Source organism: Salarias fasciatus, chromosome 1, assembly GCF_902148845.1.
Source record: "Salarias fasciatus chromosome 1, fSalaFa1.1, whole genome shotgun sequence".
In the NCBI taxonomy this organism is placed as follows: domain Eukaryota; kingdom Metazoa; phylum Chordata; class Actinopteri; order Blenniiformes; family Blenniidae; genus Salarias; species Salarias fasciatus.
Window position 1 is genome coordinate 37,922,344 of NC_043745.1, and position 17,852 is coordinate 37,940,195.

Here is a 17,852-nt window from a genome sequence, read left to right on the forward strand (position 1 = left end):
AATTTATTTCCTCAGATTACTATATTGTTCCCTCAAAATTGCTATTTCAAGGTCTCAAATTACCATTTTATTTGCCACAAATTAATATTTTATTCCCTCAAATGACTGTATAATGGCCACATATCAAAGTGAGGTTTCAGAAGACATCAGAGAAGACCGTGTCTCACCTTGACTTTGGTGTTGGCGGGGATGTTGGTCTTCCAGCGCACCGTGTAGTAGCGGTTGTCTGTGATCTTTTGGTTCTTGGGCAGCGAGTTGTCGGCCCAGGTCACCTTGATGGTGTCGTGGCTCAGCACGGAGGCCTGAACGCCCACGGGCGGCATCATGGGGGTGGGGTCTGGTACTGGGGTGTATGGAGCATGGAAGAGTTCGTACAGGTCAACATCAGGGTCGATGGGGTCTGCACGTCAACCCGCACGCATGCACACAAATTAAAATGACCAAAATTAAAAACACAACGGGAGGAAAGCAGCGTGGCGTGGCGTGGCGGACCAGACAGGTGGAGTAAAGGAAAAAAAAAAACAGGATGCAGGGGGGGATGGAGGGGAGGGAGGAACGGTTAATGTGTTAAGAACAGGAGTTGATGGCGATGGAGGGGGAGGAAGTAGAGTGGCGAGGGCGACATGGAGGGGGTTGGGAAGGGGTGAGAAGAAAGAGAGAGAAAATTCTATTAGAAAAACAGACACTGACCTCTACCGTCTACAGACCCGCTGCTAAAGTGCTTTCTATCAATAGCGACTACGGAAAGACAGGAAGTGAGAGTCCTTTCACAAGAAAAGATTACAGTAAATGGAGTGAAAGCAGATCCCCGGGATCAACATCCCCCGGCCGACACTTCATACACACATTAATACGCTTCACAGATGTTTACAGGGAGCGTTTCACCGCACGGCGGCTCGGCGTCACGTCCTTGAAAACCGCTGAAAAAGAGAAGCGAGGTTTGAAGTACGGAAGGCGCCTGCGGGCGGAGAGGAGGGTCACAGGCGAGCGCTGGCCGCCGCCGCCGCCGCCGGATGCGTTCAGTCTGCGTTTTCATCTGCAGCTCAAAGGCGTTGGGTGGAAACTCCAGCTTGATCTTCTGCGCTTTGAATCAGCACCAAGTAGCGACTAACAGGCGTCACTGGGACATGGGAAAAAAAAAAAAACTCCAGCTCGGTTTGAAGATCAGATGTTCTCTGCTGTTGTGGTTTTCTTTTTCTTTTTTTTTTTTTTGTTTGTTTTTTTCATCACTGAGTCGCATTGCGCTTCATTTTCTAACATTAAGATTTCATTTAATGGGCTGGGGAGGTGGTTTCCAGCCCGGGCTCCGGAATGGGACGCGTTAATGATTTGGCCAATTAGGGATCAGAGACGGTTTAATTCACCGGATTAACAAAATAAAATAAATTATTCAGAAATTAAAGAGCTTAATAATTATATTTTTCTCCCATACTGAACTGAAATTTCATTTCTTCCCTGAATAAAAAAATAATTCTTTGGTCGTGGACGGTTACTTTAATAAAAAGGTGTCAAAGCTATTTTAGCTCTGAAGTCACAAACAGACTAATTTCTTTTTGAGTGGGCCGGACTGGAAAAATAGAGCCGTAATAACCTTTAAATTTAAACTTTAAAGCTTTTCCTCACTGTGGCACAGAGTGTTCGCGACGACAATGTCAATATTTTCACAATTACTGTGGAAAATGACTCCAATTTCAACATAAAGTCAACTTTAATTAAATCTTCTCATGGAAAATACAAAGAATAATCCCAAAAACCGACTCCTAAAGCTGTTGCATTCTGGGTGACTTAACAATCTCTTCGAGGTTAATGCTAGTTAGCTTTATTTCTTTAAATCGCTGTTCTTTCTGCTCATGTCTGTGGGACAAACAGAACTGGAGCTCCGGGAGTCTGGTTGGTCACTCCTGATGACTGAGTGTGTGGAAGTGTGTGTGTGTTACGAAGATTCGATTATTCACGTGGCTGTACACGCCTGAGAACAACCTGCAGCCCGGCGGCAGCCCGGCCCTCACATTCTGTGTTTTATCCATAGACTGTGTGGAAAACCTCATTTCCTGCGTCTCAGTGAAGACGTCATGTTACTACGAGGCATTCAGCCGAGCTCTCAGCCCAAGTTCACCAAGTTTCTTCTTACTCTTCTTCTCTTCTTTTTTTTTTCAAAAGTAAAAAGTACTATGTAGGTCAGCTCGTCTTTTTAATCCCGACTTGAACAAACTGGCAGGAAGGGAAGGCGCCCCCGAGGATTCAGCAGCAGACGATGATGGTGGGCTTTGGTTCTGCTTTGAGAGGAAGCGTTTGGATCTGACGAGGGGTTGCCAAAGCCACCACGGGGGGTCTGCCTCTCCGTTCTCCGTGTGTGTGTGTGTGTGTGTGTGTGTGTGAGCGTGTGTGAGGGAGCTTCATAGAGAGGCGTGCAGCGTCTGACAGTGCGCGGCGGTGCGCGCGCGCTCGGCTGCCACCCCCCCTCGAAGCGTGTTGACGTGATTCGTGCCATCCCGCATCCCGCCGCTCTCCGGCTCGGCTGCTGCAGCCGAGACAAACCGGAGTGATCAAGGCCGAGCGGGGGGGGCGGCGTGCGATGGCGGGGGGTGGCGGCGGCGGTGGCGGCGGCAGGCGGGCGCAGCCCACATTCGGAGACACCCCGGGGAGCGCGGGGCTGCTCGTCTTCTGACACCGCCGCAGCAGCAGCGTGAACCCAAGGCGCCACACTCCGAGACGCCGCTCCTGCTCTAATTGTTAAAGACGCGGCGTCGTGGAGCCGCCACCCCCGGCGGAGCGTTAACGCAGCGGCGGCAAACTGTGCAAAATTCAGCTTTAGTGTTTGTGATTAACGTGTCATTTGTCAATAATGTGGGAGAGTTTTTTAAACTCTGTTCACTCCACGACGTTTCAGGTTAAAACACTTTGATTTCGTGTTTTTGTTTCAGAAAAGTTTCACCTTTACAGTTAGCGTGCTGGGCTGATATTTGCGCAGAGGAACCGCTTACGATGGCCGTGGTGCACGTGCACGTGCACAGAGGCAGGGTTTCTGCTGCCTCCACTGAAACGGAGGCAGAGCGTTTTCAAAAAGGCGTGTGAAAGAGGCCTCGTTCGCGTGACCATCACTGATCAGTCATTGCTTCCAAGACGCTCTTCTAACATTATAAAAGTCTGCGGCAGTAAACCGAGATCCAGGAAGCCGTAACCGGATGACAACAGAAGAAGAAGATCCCTGAGCTCCACATTAAATCACAGGGATAAGGATGTTTTCTGAAGCATCTTTCACAGCCGGTCGTGAAACTCTTGACACAAACGGCTCTCCGGTGTTCCAACTGTAAAAGCTGCCGCTTCCAGAGCGACGGCGCCTCGCAGTAAATCCTCCCCGTTTGGGTCTTCGCCGTTAAGTTTGACAATATTTCAGGGCGGAATATCTTTCTCCAAAACAGGACGAGCCTCTCCTGTATTCTGATATCAGGACTCTGAGGGCAGGAGCAGGATCTGAGGGTCTGATTAAACAGAAACCGGAGCCGCTGAGGGGAGAGTCCGCCACGGCGGCGAGACGCCCTGATGACCCATTTCCTCCTCCGCCGCGTTCTGACGGATAGCGGGTAAACGTCTCGCTCTCCTCTTTGCTGGAGACACGCGGCGGAAACGGCACGGTGAACAGGACTCCTACCGGACTGCGGCCTGGTGATGGCGCTCTCGTACACGGGAATCCCCTCGCCCAGGTTGTTGAAGGCCTTGAGTGTGATCACATAGTGCGAGCTGGGATCTGCCGGGAGAGAGAGAGAGAGAGAGAGAGAGAGAGAGAGAGAGAGAGAGAGAGAGAGAGAGAGAGAGAGAGAGAGAGAGAGAGAGAGAGAGAAGACATCCAATCACGCCACAATTCTCCAGACTCTCACCTCATAATTGCAATATTAAGGGAGCGAGTATTTGAACGCAATCATTCCTCTCACTGTGATTGTAATGAAGGCTTTAATTATGCATATATAGGTATTTCGCAACAAGTCCTTTCCCCCAAATCTCTCTCTGTCCAGAGATAATTTCTCCTAATCCTCTCTGAGATCCCTCCGTTTCTCTGATTACTGCTGGTGATCATATTTTATTGTGCCGTTGCAAAGCAACGGGGAAAACCGTTCACTATTCTGTATATCTATTTTGCAGATTTGCAGAGCGTAATGTTTATTAATGGTGAGTTTTCTGAGGCATTCGGCGCAAAAATCCACATGTAAAGTGATTTATAAATGATACAAATCCTCCACGCAGCAGATGCATCATTTAACATTTAAATATCTCAGAAGACTTTGGACTTCACTTGATTAAATCAGTATTTAACAGCCATTTCCTGAAAACCAAGAGACGTGCAGTCATTTGTGAGAGGATTAGGAGCGAGTCCAACATGAGACAGTCAGGGGAAAGTTAAACGTTCTGCCTTTCGCTGGCCGCAGCGTTACAGAATAACAGCATATAGAAACGAAACAGAACACTGCAGACACATGAAGATAATTTATAATCTCCAAAACATGCGTCTATCATCAGAGTCGTCAAACAGATTTCAGTACGAAGACTCTCTCTCGCATGCTGAACCTTTAAACAGCACCATAATAACCTTTCCATTTAAAATTTAAAGGTTTCCTCAGTTGTAACATGGAGTGTTTGTAAGAAAAAATTAGATATTTTTAACAAAAAAACCCCAAAACTACAGAAAATGACTAAAATCTTAAAACGAAACCAATTTTAATGAAACTTTCTGGTGTAAAAAAAAAAAAAAAATCAATATTTTATTTGAAATTTTTAATCTTTTCTCTGCGGTTTGACCGAATTGAAGCCTCCTGCTGACCGGTTTAGGCCCACGGGCTTAATGTTTGAAACCTCTGGTTTTATACACTCATTGAAAGTATTTTTCTCATTAATTCATTCTTTGGTTTCTGAAATATCAGCAGATGTTTGAGCTCTTTTCTGTATCTCTGGAGCATCTTCACCCTCTGATGCTCCTCAAGACATTATTAAATCAGCAAATTAGACATTTTTAGAAATTAGAAATCTACCGACACCAAAACACCCGTCCACGTTTGACTTTAATTAGAAAACAATTCTCCTCGGCTCCTCTGCGATTATCAAACTATCACAGAAAACAATTTGTGTAATTTCCTCACAAACGGCGCCGCTGACAACATACGGGCCGTTTTAATGAGGTAAAACTCGGTGCTGATTTTGGGTTTGATGACAGTAAGTTGGTTAAAAAAAAAAAAAAAAAGGCCGGAGCCACTTTGTTTTGATTCAGAAGTGATGACCTTTAATTATTGTGTCCCCATTAGACCAATCTGTGTAATCAGCGGCTCGGCCGAGTGGCAGAGACCATCTCATTAATTCACTAAACGCTCACTGAGGGGGACAAATGAACCTTTTCCTGGTGTTTGTGTGTCGGTGATTAAATTCAGATCGTAAAGAAACCTTATTCATGTCGTTAAATATCATAATGGATTAAACGTCAACCTTTTACTCTGGGACAAAGACAAACGAGTGTAGGGGTCAAATCGATACTGGAATATGATGGAAGTCGTGCAGGTGAGGGTTTGAGGGCGGAGCCTCACCCAGGTTCTCGATGGTGTAGTAGCGCTGCTTGTAGTCCACCTTGATGGTCTGGGCGTGGGGGCTGCCGATGCCGTAGCCGATGGTGTAGCCGCGCACCACGATGTCCTGGTTCTCCGGCGGCGTCCAGCTCACCACGATGCTGTTGACCAGTGGCCGGACGTGCAGAGAGCTGGGCTGGTCCGGCACGCGCGACTCTGAAACATTCACAGCGTTCATGTACAACAACAGATCAGGAAGATGAGACTGGTTATGCAGCTAAAGCCTTTAATATACGGAAACACAAAACTTTTCTGAAAAGAAAATTCTGTGTTTTCGACTGAAGAGAGGCCTCGACTGTTTCTCACCATCCAGGTCGCTCTCGAAGGTCTCGGCCGTGGTCCACTCGGTGGCCGGGCCCGTCCCGTTCACCGTGACGGCCGACACCCTGAAGGAGTACTCGGTCCCGCGTTCCAGACCTGCAGAGAACAGGCAGTCCGGTCAGAGTCCTCCACCCTCAGCGTCTCTGATTCGCTCTGCTCTCCGGCAGGATTTCACACGCCGTAAACAGTCGGACACATTTTAAAGTCTTCCTCATTTAAGGAGAAAATCTATGAGTCGACTGAAAGCTGCTGGAGTGCAATTAACTTTAGCTTTCTCCCAATATCATGAAAGTGACGGAGATTTGTTATTGATTGAAAAGTTTGGGTCAGGAAAAAAACAAAACAACAGGGATAGGAATGAATGAGAAACGGGCTGTAACACCAGGATGCAGAGCGGAGAGCTGACTGGTAGACCACAGGAAAACATGGAGTCCGTTTACACGACGACGGAGACGCTGAAAATGCAACTTTCTGGAAAAGCTGCAACTACAAAGGAATGCTAATTTTTGAAAAAGGTCCAATTCTGTATCTGTGGAAACGGCAGAAAACGTAACTCTTCCGCAACTCTGAGAAATGTCCCTTAGTTCCGTCTGTTAATGTTTACAGCGCCAACGTGTGGCTCGCCAAGATAATTACATTGAATTAAGAGTTTCTGCCGTTTCCGTGGCGCCTGGGTGAAGTAGTTTGCTCATCTGAGCCTCGTTTGGACTTGAAATGTGTTCATCACTGTGAAAAAAAAAAAAAAAATCTATATCTTATATTTCCTTTGAAATTTGTGACAGTTTCCTTGGTGGCTCGGTGGGCCAGATTGGACCCTCTAATGGTCCTGTGTTGGCCCACAAGCCTTATGTTTGACAACCCTGGTTTTACAGAGGCAGTGCTCAATGCTTAAGCGCCTTCATGTTAATTGTCTTCCACTCTGCTCAGAATGTTCTGCTATTTCATGATACTATTGGCTGTGTCTGAGTGAGATTGGCCAAAGGATTCTGTTATTGGTTGCTACAGGCTGTTAAAAAGCAGTTTCACACTCTGGACTGGCAGTAATATAGGACAAATTACATTAAGCGGTATCAAATACAGATTAAAAAATATACACAACCAAAACGAATGCAAAAGAGCAAATATGGACCAGAGGATTGAACATTATCCAACCGTAAATATGCGCGTTCTTCTTCTAAACACATCCATGTGAGGATACGTTATATCTGAACAGGAGTGTGTTCTACACTCCGTCCTCAGTGGCGGTGAGCTGGACGAAGACGGATGGAGTGTGTAACAGCAGGTTGCACAGAAAAGAGAAACACTGGGGGAGCGAGAAAGGGCAGAGAGAAGTGTTTGGGAGTCGGCTTATTCATATTTTACAGCTCGATGTGCTTCAGAAAGCGCTGCCTCACCGCTGGGCGCCGGCTTTGGTATTCAGGAGAGGCGGCGGCGCCTGCTGACAAATGATGTGCTGCTGTATTAATTGGCTGTAAAATTTTTCATCATCGTCATATTGTCCCATTTGCACGCTACATGCTAATCCCGTCGTCTTTTCTCTCTGTAGCCACTATTCCGGGCCGCCCCCGGGGGGGGGCGGCGGCTTCTGAAGGCTGCCTAACCATCCGTGCCTCCGAGGCTACAACATCTTCTTCTAAACGCTTTTGAACCAACAAACACCCCTCTGTTTCGCCCCCCAAGAATGTTCTCAAAAATCAACTTTTAAGTGTGTATTCTCTTTGATGCCGCCTCGCAGCGTGGGGGCCGGGGCCACTTGAAAGTTGCTGAGACAACATCCAATATTAATCATGGCTGCCGCGCATATTTTGACGGCGGCGGCGGGTAATGCCGGGGTACAGTAAGACGTGTAGCTGCGCTTTCAAAGCGTTTAAGATGAAATTTACATGGCGGGTAAATAAACAGACAAACAAGGCAGACGGCGTTTCCACTCCTCCACATGAAGACGTTAAATATTGCAGCCCGTCAAGGCGGCGTCTCAGAAACATCCTGCTGAGATGAAATGGAGGCTGATCGCCTAAAAGGCTTCATGTCAGATCTGTCCGACGCTTCAACACTCAACATCAAGACGTCTGATCCCAGAGAATGAAGAGAAGTCTGGGTTTAATTGATTCAGATTCCAGAGTTTTTCACCTAACCGTGTTGAAATCATTCCTGCAGATATTTCTGAATTTGGATTTGACGGAGTTCAGGTGAAGTGGAAACAGATGAACTTCATTTAGACGAGTGGATTTTGTGTAATACGGAGAATTTAAGACAGAGTCTGTTTCTGAAAGAATCCTGATCCAATCTAAAATAAGTTCAAAGACTGCTCCAGTGGTGACTTTTTAGAAACCACCAGACTGATTTCATAAAATCTAGATATCGAACGTCAAGGAGTGAAATCTTCAAACCAAACACACTGATTATAAAATGACCCAGATGATCCATGTAGTGTTTGTGCCTTCATGAATAATAAGACGCCCGGTGAGTGTGGGAGGCGTCGACAGACTAATGTTTTTAATGTCAGCTCGATAATCAGCTCAGCCTTCAGAGAGTTCACTCAGCTGGATCAACAAAACTTTTATTCACAGACTTTCTGATAACAGATTAGAATCTGATTTGGACTTTTCAAACAGTCTTCATTTATTTCTGTTTATCTGTCTTTTTCCTTCCTGTTTTTCTTTTGTCTTGCTAACTGTCCAGAATATGTGTCTTCATGTCTTCTTTGTCATCTTCCTTCCTTCCGGTCTGTCTTCCTTCTGCCCTTCCTGTTTTTCGTCTTCCTTCCATCCCGTCTTATTTCACTTCCTGTCTTTTTGTCCTCCTTCCTTCCAGAACGATCTCAGACGGTTTCTAAACCCTCGTCTGAATTCTCTCATTAGTTCCTGACGTCACTCACAAAACACAAAGTGAAAGTTGGATTTATTCTTGAGCGTGTCGTTAATTAGATGGAGGATGTCAGTAAATCAGACTGTTCTTCTCTTTCAAACAGTCGGAACGAAACCTCCGCCGCCTTTTCTCCCCGCTGACAGGAAGTGAAGGGTTAACAGTCTGCAGTGAAACAGATGAATTGAATCCGGTGTATTGAATATCGTCCTGCCGAGGACTCGCGGCTCAGACAGTCAATCACTCCGGCTTTATGTCCCGATAAACAGACTGCGGACGCGAAACACCGGGAGACGTATTGAGGACACGGACTCAGACGCCGCAAAACACCAGCCTGTCCCTGCCACAGATATTCAAAACGATGCTTTTTACAGGCGAGAGGGAGAGGATTGGATGAGAACATGTGTTCAACACTTCAGTATGCGTAAAATACCAGATATGTAAAAGAAGAACCTTCATTTCTAGAATTTTTCATGCCTGTTGGCAGCATAGATCGAATGTTTTGTATCAGAGAAGCAGCAGTAAACCGTGTGACCGCGGCCTCGGTGCCGTGCTTCTGACCCCGTGACCTCCTCACCGTCGATGAGCTTGAACAGCTGAGTGCCTCCCGTGGTCTCGGCCGTCTCGCTCCTGCGCGGTCCTTTCCGGTAGCGGATCTTGTAGCCGGTGATCTCGCCGTTCTGTCCGCTGAGGGGCGGCGGCTGCCACCGCAGCATGATGCTCTGCAGGGAGGCGGGAGAGAGCCAACAGTCGGTCACATCAAACCGAGCCGCTTTTAGCAACATGTGTCTAATTCCAGGCCCGCAGCTGTGAGGGGGGGGGACTTCAGAGTCCGTCACACCTTCCCACTTTCCCACCGCGCCGCAGACGGGAGGTTCCCACAAAAACACACGGCGCTGACGCACGGTGCGTGACGCACCGGGCAGAAATAAACACCAGCAGGACGGTCCTGATGAGTGAGGTGTGTGGTCAGGTGGAGCCTGCAGGGGGGGGGTCTCTCAGCGGGGGAGAACAGTTTAATTCTTCCCCACAAAAGCACAACAGCCTGAGTAGACGACTGAGACTCTGTTTAGGTGACACTTTAACTGAAAACGCAATCCGTGTGTTGACATGGTACTTTTTATTCCTCTGTGAATCTGAATAAAGTCTAATTCTGCTTTAAAATGACCATGTAAATGCCTGAAAACTTTATTCAGAATTAAGTTTAAATTGGAATTGACAGGCGGGGTTTATTATCCTTTGGAAGTGGAATCATCTTCTAATGAGGCGGCTTCATTCTGGTCGTTCTGCTCCGTCGTGATGACACCATTTTGCAAGATGGCGGCCAGCGGTCCGCGTTTCGACTCGTACGGAAACGATTTATTTAACGGCAGTTTCAGAAGAATCAGATATAATGAAACGAGTGGATCGACGGGCGCTTAATGTGGATATTTTCAAAGCTGCAGTGTCAAAGTTAATCGAGAAAGAAAGACGAGAAAAACGCTGTTGACTTCCGGGAGACGTCAGTACGTCACGGCCGCCCCGTCCAATCAGAATGCTTCAAGACCCTGGCATGAGAGAGGAGATAATCCTTTGTTTTTCCCTTTTAAACACCAAGATCATGAATAAAATTCCGAATTACACACACCCTGTAACCACACTCAGTGCTGTGTTTCAGTTTCAGTAGAGTTTGGCGTTTACATGGGAACATTTTGAAAACGACATCCATTTGTATGGAAACAGCAGAAATGCTGAAAGCGATGGTTTGCATGTCGGCACGGACTCGGCGCTGTTGGTTGTTTCTGTCATGAAACCACGCACGCAGTAAAAACCTTTAAATAGAGCTCAATGCTACTCAGGCCTCGTTTTCAAGTGTCTCGGAAACAGAAACCCAAAGCTTTGCATTTTCACTTAGAACGGTCGTCATGGAAACGAGAGCTTCATTCCCTATCACTTCTTCCCTCTTCTGCACCTGAACGGTGAAAAAGCCGATGTGGGTCGCCAAAACATGCCGATCAGGTGAAGAGAGGTGAGCCTGTTCCTGATGACGGCCGACCGGGAGGCAGAGCGCCGAACCCGGGCCGAGGACTGAGCTGGCAGCTCCATCCGGCTGAGCGCTTCGAGCTGCTAATTGCATAAACGCCTGATATCTATATCATCACACTGCAATTACAGTCTTAATGGCTGTTTGCATTCAGAATTAAACACAATAACACCAAACAGAAAGGAGCAGATGAGCGATTCCAGTAATGTCGGGGATAAAAGCCAGATGTTCGCCGAGCGTCTCCCGTCCTTTCACTGCCTTTTCCACTGCGGGCGCCGCTTTATGTTACCCTTAAAATTAGCATGAGCCTGTTTTTCTGCTCGCAGATCTGCGCTGAGGCTCCCTCAGCACGGGTGGCTAGCCCTCACTCAAGCTGGGAGTGTGTGATAGGATTGTCAGTCGGCGTCTTTGGCTCTGGCTCGACCGGCGGAGGGGCCGAACAGCGGGGGCCGGCGGACCGCTTCCCCTCCACCCCCCCCCCCCCCCTTCTGCCGGCGATGTCTCCCGTGTCGTGCGTGAGAGAAACATCTTTTGTAAAAAAAAATTTAATCCGCAGCTCGGGTGGAAGTGTACAATAACCGGGCCGTTTGAAGATGAAATGGCTGAAATGATCGGCAGCCGGGGCCAGCTCGCCGCCGCAGTAATCATCCGCGTGTTGTGAAGCCAGCAGCCTCCTCAGCAGCCTCATCTAATCACAAGTGTCACACCACAACCGCACCGAGCCCCGCTGTAATAAATCCAATTTAACAATGAAACTTAAAAAGAGAGGGAGACACCGGGAGCTCAGACCTCATCCTGTTATCTCCCATCTGAAGAGAAATTCAATCTAGATTAAAGACCTTCTGACGAGTAAATCTATTTATCCCCTCGCCTTTAAACACGCCAACCAATCAGGTGGAATTTGTTGTTTACAGGGGAGTGCTGAACTCCAATAAAGCACCGAGTGAAAATCAGAAGGCATCCGCGTTTAAGCTTTTTATCCGGATCCCGAAGCTGCTGACAGGAGTTGGCGTCCGCTGCTCCCGACCGCCACGTCTCGAAGACGCCGAGGCAGCAGGATCGTCTCACACACTTTAAATGGCGACGGAACACGTGACTGGAAATCCGATCCGGCGCTTCTCCTCAGCAGCACGGGTTCTGCAGCCTTCAGTGTGTATTTTTACACTGTTCCACTACATTTAGGCCCCGATTACACGACGGCAGCATTTCTAGCAAAAACATCCTTTTGGTGTTTTTGTTCAAGAAAATGTTCACATTCAAACTTGAAAACGATGTCTGTTTACACGGAAACGGCAGGAACACTCGAAAACAGTGCAGTTTTCAGGAGTTGGCGCTGTAGTTTGTAGTGGAATTTATTTCTATAGTGATACTTCAGAACTAAAACTCAAACTGAACTGCAGTTTGATGTGATTTCTCTAAATCTACAGCTTTTTTTTTTTGACAATAATTTTAGCTGCAATTAAAAAAAGTTGATCAACCTCATAAAAAGTTTACACCGTGACAAAAAAAGTAAATAAAGTGATCCATTTGTATATCCACCCTGCATCTGTTGTGTTTACTTCGTTAAATCAGTGCATGCATTCATACGATGCTTCATTTCCTTCCTGGACTGACTGTTCTTTTATTTTATTGATACGTGCGACGGCCTGCAGGAGAACAAGCGGCAGACGGTTCTACCTGAGGATCGTTTCAACGCGCCGGCGTCTCCCTGCAGCCGCTCAGATGTGAGCTGCAGATTGAGTTCAGATGGAGCGATACTGAGGATAAAACCTTCTGACAGGCGAGTCTCCAGCCGACGAGCAGATCGATGAGGGTTCACACACCCTCTTAACCAGCCGGGCCCACGGGCCTCTGACACTGCTAATCACACGGAGCGGCGGCGGCGGCCTGCGGGCCACGGATCTGCTCGAGCGTCTGCGTGTGGGAGCGAGCAGGTGAGGGAGGGGACGGCCAGGAGCCACTCATCTGATACGATGTGAGGAACATGTGCAGCAGGTCCTGAAGCTTTGAAGACATGGATCCTTACCTTGGAGTTCTGCACCTCCAGAGTGAGGTTCTGAGGGGGGGCGCTCGGGACTGTGAACACAACACAACACAGGGTGAGAAACCGCCTCATTCATGAATACTGCAGGTTACAACACATGCATGATTGCATGATGATGATTTTTTTTTTTTTGTTTCTGTATATTTTCCTAGATGTATACACTATCTAACTCCACGTACGCATGTATGTATATTTCTGTGGATGTATGCATTTGTAACTGTTGGTGTGAATGTGTGTGTACATTCCCATTGCATATTTGTGTATACATGTACTGCAACCCTATCTAAGTACACATATACGTATATGTTGCGCACGTGAACCCACACACGCATACAGTATGTACATATATAGATGTGTGTGTGCACACTGTATATTTATCAACAAGTGTCTACGTGTAACTATATACGTGTGTGTTTATATATGTGAATATTGCACATAATCAGTAGGTTTGTATATTTATCCAAGTGAATAATTCAGCCCTAGAAATACATGCATGTATAACTTTATGCAGGTATATATTTAACGTACAAGGGAGAATGGTTCTGATTATGTTTAAGAACATTAGTAACAATAATATAAATGGTTTCCCCCCATAAATGCACAGATAAATATCATTATACCTTATTACACCACACAGTTTTCTCATTATTCTCATGAAACTAAAACAAACTTCGAAGCAGATTTGTGAATATGTATCTATGAATGGTGGCTCTGGACTGACCGTCAGACAGCGTGCGGACCGTGACGTCCTCGGTGGACACGCCCGGGCCGTGCTTGTTGTTGGCCACCACTCGGAAGCTGTACTCCGTGTTCTTCTTCAGCCCCGTCATGGTGTAGGACTGACCGTCGATGTCCACGTCCTGCGAGGCCACGAGACGAGGCGAGAGGAGAGGAAGCAGACGGTCAGGTTTTTACAAGCGGACAGTGTGAGTACAGACCGTAGGGCCCCGTTTCCATGACGACGCGGAGATGCTCTCAACCACTTAAGACTTCCTAACTTCCTCAAATCGCTCCATCTGGTGCAGGTCAGGTTTCAGCTTGACCAAGAATTCACTCAAAGTAGAAAAAAATACATATTTACATTGAATAAATCACCTATTTGGCATGAATGTGTTGATGATGAACAAACAGAAATTGAAAAATGTATTTTTTTTTATATAATAATACTTATTATTGATGAGAAACATCAGCTGTCACAAGAGTTGTGTAGCATTATTACACAAGAAAGCAACAGTCAGATTTCAGCCTTTTTGATCCACAATACAGAATACAAAGTGTATAAAAGTTGAGGAGAGGAAGCCCCCACCTCCACCTGTCCTCATCCCCACCTCCGCCCCTCCCCCGCTCCTCTGCTGCAGCCACAACCTTAAAGCTGGCAGTAAATAAGACGGAGGAATATCTACGCTGCTGCCGGCTCTCATCACTTCATCACACTAACATCTCTGTTGTTAATTTGGCGTGAGGACGGTGTTTCCCACCGAGGCAGGCGCCGCTCTCTGCCATTGTGACTTCTTGCTGTACAAATTGGGCGCGCTGGCTCACGGCCAATTACCCCCGAGCCCGACGCCGGTCCGGCTCCTCGGCGCTGACATTAGGAGGAGACTGGGAGGGAATCTAACCTGGCTCCCTGATCGCACCCTGTGAACCCGGGCCGGGTGACCCGGGGCGACCCGGGGCCCTGCTCCGCTCCGCTCCGCCCGCAGACTTTAATATTTCATGCTCTTCCTGCACTGCGTCTCTCCACAGGCTCCTTCTCCGGGGAGCCGAGGCGTCGTTACTCACTGCGGCGGCTGACGTTTCATCCATTATCATATTAAAGGCTTTTTAATGCCTGGCTGCCACTGCCGGGCTCCACTCGATACCCGAGCGGCGGCGCTCCGCTCCTGCCGCCGAGTTCGAGGAAAAACCTGGAAGAATCGTATCTGCTTCTGCTGTATTCCTGCGCCTCAAATGATTAATCAAGAGCGCGGGCGCACAAAGAGGCTGAGCAGACGATTAGGAATCCCTTACCTCATCACAATCTGCATTACGGGAGTCTTCACTCATGTTCGTTTTATCTAATGAACCCTGCGAGCGCGTGTTGGCGGCGGCGGCGACACGCGGCACTCGCCGCTCGCACGTTTCCCCGTGACATCTTGATTCATTTCGGCTTCATTAAACCATCAATACAAAGCAAGGCGAGGTGAGGAACAACACGCTCGTCACTTAATCTCCCCGGAAAAATGTGTTTGTTTGGAAGCGTCGGGAGTTTTTACTCAATTTATCTGCATCCATCTGGATAATCTGTTTTCATTTTCATGAATCTTAATGCGTTTTTTTTTTTCCCATCACTTTCTTAATCGGTCTGTTTTTCTATCCGATTGCTTTGCACCTCTATATCATGAACTGATGGGAGATTAAAGATGATCAATTTCAGTCACGATTAACAGGAAAAACTTCTATTTTGAAGCTCCCGACGGGCGAGTCCTGCTCCCACCTGCTCGTTGCCGCCGCTCTTGTCGGTGTAGTACAGCTTGTAGGTGAGGATTTCTCCGTTCCCGGTCAGCGGTTTGTCCCAGCTGAGAGCGACGGAGGTCGGCGTGTAGGACACCGCCTGCAGGTTGGGGGCGGGGCCCGGCACTTGGACTGGAGAGAAAACGTGAACAAAATAAAAAAAAAAAAAAAAAAACATTTCTGGGAGTTTTTTAACCTTCACATCCTGTCAGTATGGCATTCCTTTACTCAGGAGTGAATTATTTATTTAAACAATGTATAAATGGCCTTTAAATTGATGACCAACTTTACATTAACAGCTTAAAGAGCAGGAAAAGTGTAGTTTGTTAGTTATGCAGCGCTCATTTTGATGAAAAACATCCAGTATCATATAACCATAAGCCCGATTTTACATTATTGGACAACAAAACAGCATTCGATTGGCAAATTTCAGCACTTTTATGATCCACAATACAGACATATTCAACACAGTTCACTTCAGAAAAAAAACAAAAAACATTTCAGTGTAATAAATGACACTTAGGGTATTCTCAACGTCAAATATGAAAAAAAAAAACATGAATTTTGATGTAAACAGTAAGTAAATCTTCATATTTTGTTGGTATTTCTGTTGAATAATCCGCCTTGATTTCAATAAACAACTTTTGGTTGAACCAATCATGTCTCCTTCCTCGTTTTTACCGACGTTAGCAGAACATAAAGAACCGGTGAACACCCAGCGTATCCTCTGAGCCCCAGACGGAGGGAGCGCCACGTTTCCACTCCGACACTGTTAATCTGATGGAAATGTGATCCCGGGTAAATCAAAGCTGACATCCGCCTCAAGCCCCACATTTCATTTCACACTGAAATACGGAGCCGAGACACAAAAATGTAAAGGACCGGCGGCTCGTATTTCGCACGCCGCGCTCTGCGTCTAAATATACGGGCGGTGACGTTACGTCTCGAGAAAAACTGGATTTAAAGATGAAACAATGACGGCGAGGTTAAAGTCCCGGCTGCCACACACACACTCATGTCTGCTCTCTCTATAAGCTGCAGCTGCAGGAGTTTCTGACAGAAGAAAGACGCTCCCATTTGTCAGAGTGTGTGTGTGCGTGTGTGTGCGTGTGTGTGTGTACAGGTGTACATCTCTGAGGAGAAGTGATTCAGGTTGTGTCTGTGAACACACACACACACTCAGATGCAGGTCAACAGTTTAAGCTGTGATTCGGAGTGCTGTAAGTGCCACAGACACACACACACACTCTCACTCGACAGAGATGTACTGCACAGGTAGAGCCCACCCTCGCCGCCCTCCCCGGGGTGGGGAGAGCATGAAGTGTGTGTGTGTGTGTGTGTGTGCTGATCCATTCGCCCTCCAACGAAGGACGCGGGCGGAGAAGCAGCGGTTGACCTACAAAGCGACAGTGACGGAGCTGCAGCCGGGCCGGGAGGACGCGGGTGGAGGGGGAACCCCCCCAAAACGTGAATGAAAGAGAGACTCAGAGCAGCAGCTGCGGCAGCCAGAGGCTCTCTCACTCACACACACACACACACACACACACACACACACACACACACACACACACACACTCTCCACCCTCTGAACCTCCCCGGGGTCAAACAGTCTCACTGAGGTGAGGAGCAGATCTCAGACATTCCTCAGGCGGAGGGGAAACAAGACCCGGCTCACGAGGAGGAGAGGGTGGTCCGGGCGGACACACACCGCCACGCTGTGTGTGTGTGCCCGGACACACACCGCCACGCTGTGTGTGTGCGCCCGGACACACACCGCCACGCTGTGTATGGCTCTTTATTTACTCGTTTGCCTGCTCTTTTCGGCTGTTTGCCTCGTCGTGCAGATGCCAACAAACCGCCTGCGGTCGTGTTTGTGCGTCCTGTTTACCAATTACACACGAATGAGCGTGTGTGTGTGTGTGTGTGTGTGTGTGTGTGTGTGTGTGTGTGTGTTACCTTCAGCCTGGGTGGCCACTTTGAGCGCCGTGGAGCTCTCGCCTTGGCCGTTGCTGTTGTGCGCCACGACCCTGAAGCGGTATTTGGTGTCTGGCATGAGGTTCTGGATGGTGACCTGCATCTCGCCCGGACGGCTGGTGTTCACCACTCGCTCCCTGATGTGCGCGCGCACACACACACACACACATAAACACAAACACACAGCAACAACAAAACACTCATGAGCTTCATTTTTGCTGAGTTACTGAAGGCAGCAGTTTACAGATGATGTTTTTCACACCTTCATTCACAATGCGGGACGATCGTAAACCCTCTGAAGATCAAGTTTACTTTTCTCACTGTCAAACTACACATTAAAAAAGAAAGTCCCATCTGGCAACATCAACCTCTGTGTGTTTTCCACCCGTGACATCAACTAGTCCAGTAGATACACAAATCACCAATGAAAACACAAAGTCACATTTAGGACACTCTGATGGGGAAATCATAGTATCTCAGATTAGTATCAATCAAATCTTATATTTCAGGACATCAGTAATCC

At 47.5% G+C, this 17,852-nt stretch overlaps 1 protein-coding gene across 3 annotated transcripts in view; it reads right to left on the reverse strand.

Annotated features, from left to right (window-relative positions):
* The window catches only part of neo1a (neogenin 1a), a 205,012-nt gene that overhangs the window by 14,837 nt on the left and 172,323 nt on the right, over positions 1-17,852 (reverse strand). For all 3 annotated transcript variants that reach the window (XM_030106726.1, XM_030106658.1, XM_030106578.1), the window contains exons 9-17: positions 17,312-17,466; positions 15,339-15,487; positions 13,584-13,722; positions 12,845-12,894; positions 9,373-9,517; positions 5,916-6,026; positions 5,571-5,765; positions 3,653-3,748; positions 168-400 (exon numbers count right to left, since the gene is read on the reverse strand). In XM_030106726.1, the coding sequence (XP_029962586.1) occupies positions 168-400; positions 3,653-3,748; positions 5,571-5,765; positions 5,916-6,026; positions 9,373-9,517; positions 12,845-12,894; positions 13,584-13,722; positions 15,339-15,487; positions 17,312-17,466 (1,273 nt within the window). The remainder of the gene's footprint in view (positions 1-167; positions 401-3,652; positions 3,749-5,570; positions 5,766-5,915; positions 6,027-9,372; positions 9,518-12,844; positions 12,895-13,583; positions 13,723-15,338; positions 15,488-17,311; positions 17,467-17,852) is intronic.